This window comes from Contarinia nasturtii, unplaced genomic scaffold (genome assembly GCF_009176525.2).
Source record: "Contarinia nasturtii isolate CC-2019 unplaced genomic scaffold, AAFC_CNas_1.1 Cnas_scaffold_695, whole genome shotgun sequence".
Taxonomy (NCBI): domain Eukaryota; kingdom Metazoa; phylum Arthropoda; class Insecta; order Diptera; family Cecidomyiidae; genus Contarinia; species Contarinia nasturtii.
In genome coordinates this window covers 2787730-2793729 of record NW_022198046.1, presented here as the reverse complement: position 1 = coordinate 2793729, position 6000 = coordinate 2787730, and the positions used below count along the sequence as shown (strand labels likewise).

At 33.9% G+C, this 6000-nt stretch overlaps 1 protein-coding gene across 2 annotated transcripts in view; it reads left to right on the top strand.

Moving 5' to 3' along the window:
* Window positions 1-6000, top strand: part of LOC116340662 (lachesin-like) — a 44527-nt gene that overhangs the window by 27974 nt on the left and 10553 nt on the right. For both annotated transcript variants that reach the window (XM_031767269.1, XM_031767268.1), the window contains exons 9-14: window positions 300-351; window positions 841-911; window positions 1013-1027; window positions 1126-1168; window positions 2573-2637; window positions 2705-2777. In XM_031767269.1, the coding sequence (XP_031623129.1) occupies window positions 300-351; window positions 841-911; window positions 1013-1027; window positions 1126-1168; window positions 2573-2637; window positions 2705-2777 (319 nt within the window). The remainder of the gene's footprint in view (window positions 1-299; window positions 352-840; window positions 912-1012; window positions 1028-1125; window positions 1169-2572; window positions 2638-2704; window positions 2778-6000) is intronic.

Sequence of the window (6000 nt, the reverse complement as noted above, 5' to 3'; positions counted from 1 at the left end):
TCCATAATACATATATTCGTAATACTTCGCTTTATAAAGGGTGTGTGTATTAATTTCCGACCATAACCTGAACTAGATGCTCAAGAAATTTGACCACTAGGTCATTGCACACATTGTTAAAAAAGATAGAAGACGATTAGAGAAGAAACGTCGGAAATTAATGCACACACCCAATATAAATCATGAACTTACTTCGATTTATTGTTAATAATTAATAAATTCCAATAGCATGTCAATAACATTTGATTAAATCAAATTTCGTGCATAATTTATTTAAATCTTTTTTCCTCTGATAAAAGGTAATGTGGCGCCGAGAAGATGGTGATGAAATGACGATATCTGGTCAAAGCGGTATGTTGATTGAAAATAAAGCTATGATTTAATGCAACACAGTGCTCTCGAAAAATGAATTAAAATCACTTGTATGTAGAAAATACATTTCTGTTATGAAGCAATGCATTCATCGGACATTCATTGGAATTCGAATAGCTCTTAATTCCATCTGTCACTGACGTACTGTCGCATTGAGAATAATGCGAATAAATTCAATCGAATTGTTCGATCTGTTTATGGCAGATTGAATTGTTAATGTATTGTCCAAAAATTGAATGCTTTATTCTCATTTTCTCACTCTCTCCCTGGTGTATTGAAACACACATCTCATTCGAATATGCACTCCATTGATTTGGCATAAAATTCTACGTAGCTATTGAATGCATTAAGTGATTGCATTCTGATCAAATTCGAACGTTCGAGAGTTTGTGTTTTATTTTGGTTTATGCGTAAATATTTGATCATTTGTAAAAAATAAAAAATTCAATCGTTTTAATTCATTTACAGTGAATGTAGTTGACGGTGAAATGCTGACTATAACAAAAGTGAGTCGATTGCATATGGCGCCGTACCTTTGTGTGAGTACTTTTAACCCATACGTATTCATTACTCAATTAATTGTTTAATACTCTGCATTGATTAATTATTCTTTTTGGATTTCTTTCTCTTTTGCAATAAGGTCGCCTCGAACGGCGTAAGTATTTTCTACTTTTTCGGGTTTATTCAATTGTTTCATGGTCTGATTTGATTAATTTTTTCTTTTGAATCTCTCTCTCTCTCGTTTCCAATAAGGTTCCGCCAAGTATCAGCAAACGAGTATTACTCAGAGTCCAATGTAAGTAATAAAATCTGGACATTGCTCAGATAGAATAACAACTCATGCATTTCAAATTGGTATTGCATTTTTGTTCATTTTTTTTGTGTGTGAATCAAATTTAACATTATTTCGTAGCGACACTATTTTTGCATGTTTGTGTGTTTTTTTTCTTTCTTTCTCTTATTTGATTTTGTGTTCTATCTAGATTTTCAAAATGCACAATACAAATTGTTATACATGGTGGAAAAATGAGATACACTACACCCACATGAATTTGCCGAAATTGCGGTCGAAACATACAATGCAACCTGAGCCAAAAAAACACACACACACTGACACACATATAGATACATACACAAAAACACATCACGCTTGCACACGTTCAATTGTCGTCAATATGAATATGAATGAAAATGACGGTTGGACCGTGATTCAACAATAGGTAAAGCTGGAAAATAAAATAACCCTTGATTTCGATAATATGCATACACACATTCCGAGAGAGGGACGTTTATTATGTGCCTCAAATGATGTTACGCTTGCCATAACAATGTGCTCTCTTCTCTTGGCTGGTCGTTGTGCAATGGATTTTTGATGCACTAACGAACATTAACAATGAGCCTAAGCTTGAGCTCAAAATACACGCAAATATGCACCGACAATTGCATGCACTTTATTCAGTATATATAGATATGTTTGAAATGATCAGAAGTCGAAGTTGTAGTAACCGAAAAAGAATGGTACGTGAATTGAGTGAGTGTGAGATATTGAATGCACGTTGCGACCACGAGTCGAAAATCAAACGACCAAAAAGTGCTGAATAGATTCCCGACCCATCACTGTTACCCTTCATTACAGTCAGTTGAATTCACAACGCATCATGTTGCACACATAATTTTCACCAAGGAATGTATTTCCCATTTACCGCGCACGAATTGTAAACGATCACGTCCATGATTATGCTTACCTTTAATGCACACACTGCACTACATTCACTTCAGACGAATACATTGCTATTCGCATAAAATCTGAATTTTCATGCCAATTCGAATTGTGTATAAAACGAAGTTTTCATGGCTTATCAATTGACATTGCCTTGGCACTGTGACGCTATTTATTAGTTTATTTTCCAGTCCGAACACATTCCTTCTCTCTCGCCATCGCCGAATGTGGTTTCACAAAACTAACTTCATGCCATATTTTATGCATATTCGATATATTTTCCATTCACAAAATATTCATGAACTTTAACATATACGTTTTTGTCCAACCCAAATATACATACACTCATACATACCCACACAATACACATTTAAAAAAAACATTCAAACCACCTGCACACACAGTTTACACAATGAGTTCAATTTGAAAAATCAAATCCCCTAACATTTTCTTATGTCATTTAAAATCTCTTTTATCAAGTTCCGCCGATGCTCAGCATTCCAAATCAATTAGAAGCAGCATATCAAGGACAGGATGTTACATTGGTATTCATTTCGTTTAATTAATTTTTGTTTTGTTAAATTATATTTGGAATTTTAATTTTGCCCATAGGAATGTCAGACTGAAGCATATCCTGCATCGATTAATTATTGGACGACTGAAAAAGGCGATATGATCATATCGGGTAAGTGAAATTTACGCCTTTTTGATTTTCAATTTAGTCGGTTTTTATTGTTGTCTTTGTGTTAATCTTTGGCTTTTGAGATATTTAACATTCATTGACATGAAAACGTACAAGTTCGAACTTCGAATAGATGAGTTCACCACCCGATGACCATTTGTGGTCATTTGAAAATTGGTTCTCTTCAATTTCGCACATCACATCATTTGTATGTTTTAGACGATTTACATCTTAAACTTCGGTGGAAGTAGAAAAGGAGTTCACCATGGCATCCCAAATTTTCAATTTTAGAAAATGAGATTGAAGTTTACTGGTCCTGACCACCTTTATGAACTTCGATAATTCAGATGAACGTTTACTTTCAACAATTATAACGCTATGAAAAAAACGATCATAACACTAATAAAAAGTTTAGAGACTTGATATAAATAAATCATTTGTATAGACAATTTTATTGGATTGACAACACGAACCCAAAATGTCAATCGAATTTTTTTTAAATGATAACAATTGAAAAACATAATTGTTTTAATGCACGAACATATCAAAATACCAACCTTTGACAGTCGACTTGGGCTTGCGATTTATTTGAATTTATTTAAACTTTGACATGCGTAAAAATGATATTTTTATGATGAGCTTTCTTTATAGAAAACAATTGGATGTTTTATTTATCGAAACAGTGCGCGTTGTCATGCATTCATTTTAATATTTTCGAATTATCAAGTAGATTCAAATAACAATTGAAAAAAAGAAATATTGAAAAGCATTCCGTCATTTCGTGTTTGTACGAATTGAGTCGTTGAGTTCAAGTGTTTTTGTGACGACAAGCGTCGGCAGGATCGCAAATTAAATAGCAACAGAAATGTGCAAGAATGCGAGGAATACACAGTATAATAATATCACATTCGATTGGCACTCGAGGCAAGTGTGTGGGCTAAAGTTGTGCACCATACTCTCGATTTGAATCGATTGACGTTCTTCGTCGCATTTCAATCGCTCTTTATATATTTGATAACGTGATAACGAACCGTATAAAACTTCAGTTATTTGCATATAAATTCTCCCGTATGATTCTGATTATTAGCGTAATATTATACGAAAATTGGTAGCAAACAAATAACAACAGCCATAAACTGATGATGTATCAACGTACTTGAAGTTACGAAATAACAACAACAACAAAAGCACCTCGATGGATGGCATTTAAATTTTATCGCATAGCAAACAAACAAACACACTCACACACACATCCACATGAAAATACAGTGAGCGTTCACACATATTGAAAGTTTAGCGTTTTCAAAAAAGACATATGCAAATGGCGTTTTCCATACACATAATTCCAAAAAGTTTTTGGTTCATTAAATGCCATTTTATTGAACGACTGAAGAGCAAAAACATTCGATTAGATGCGTGATACTGTATTTGCATTTGTGAATTTTCGAGTGTGTATTTATGGCAAAGTTAGATTATATATAAGTGGAGAATTGTGCGATGCAAAACATCGAATGGGTAGGTCGCATTGAGACTCGTTTATCAAATATTTTGTGGGATAGAGATTGGAGCATTTTATTATGAAATAACTGAAGAATGTACCGTTAGCAGCATAATAATTCATCATCATCGCCACCATAACAAATGCATTGTTTTTCATGAAATTTATACCAATAATACCGCGAGCAATTGCATCTCGAATGATGGCAGCTTTTTATGGGTCATTTATTGGCAGAACGCTTTTCTTTTGTGCCTGTCATATATGCCATTCAAAATATAAACGATTTAATTGATGCACAACTAATAACTGCTGTAACCTTTAAACTATGGATAAAATTTTATTTGTGTCGATTGAACGACCGAATCGGACCATATCAAATTCTCAACTGTCACGCATAGTACAATCATTTCGGTCGTTTTTTGTTTGTGCAGTTATTTTAATTGCACTCGCAAATATTGACCAAAATACCACCGAACTGAGCATAGCTCTACTGTATGTACGAATTCAGTTCAATGGTTCATTGTTTATCGTTGTTTCAAAAGTATCGAATCAAGATGAAGCGCGGTCCTATCGAAAATCAAAATTAATGAGCTATTCAAGTGCAACAGTTGCTAACTTTCTTCGGCCGGGGTGAAAACCAAATCAATCGATCATTTCAAGTATATTAGCAATTAATGTAACAACTAATTAGTAATATGTCATATATTATAAATCGATCCAGATCCCTTGAGCTAGGCGGATAGTTAAAGTTTGATAGAACACACCCACCTCCCGTTTTATCTGTCTGCCATTTGTTCGACATTAAAAACTGTTTCATTTATTGTCGATGGCATTAAACTAAAATTCGATTTCAACGCACAATTCAAATTCAAAATCGTATATTCCGAAATCCGAATTGAAAGCATTAACACCATCGTTAACTTCGATTAAGTTTGGAATTATTTGTTTCAGGCGAACAATGTCAATTATTATACATTATCGTATTCGATTGTTCGATTTCGTGTTAAATTGTAAATACACGCAGCTTTAAATGGCTCATGTTGACCAAATAATAAACATGCTAATAATTACTTTGTAATTTGTTCAATATGTGTTTAATGCATACCCGATACCCGGTTGAATGGTTGGAGACGACGACGATGACAACGCTTGGTCAATAAATTTCGACATTGCTGTTAGCATTTCATTGTCGAAAATCATAGTTAGATATTTTGATATTTACCTAGAACTATCCACAAGAGAAATATGCCATCGAACCATTAACGAGCACAAACACAGTCTCACAGGCCACTTAGCTCATGGGGTAGAACACAAGACACATTTTTCGGGTAACTGTTAGGTTTTCTACTTGTTTAACATGTGTCTACGTTCATTCATTCATTCGTCTCTAGAGTTTCTCGGTTGCCACAGTCGGCACAAAACGTTGGTGAATTATATATTAAGAGAAAACCTCGATGCATGACTCTCATTCAAAATTCAGGCACTTGCCCGAATTAAATTAAAACTTTTTAAATTCTTGGAAATTAGTTAAAACGATTGCCTGCTCAGAGAGGGATTGCCAAGAAATTCGCTCTATTCCTTTCAATTACAAATCTTTTCATAGTTTCTCCCTATCATAATAATAGTTGGAAGCTGAATATGCATTAAATTTAAGTGGATATGATATTGAGAAGGGCATTTTTGAAAATGCAACCAACTGTATTAGTTTCTCTGTTAAGGTCGATATTG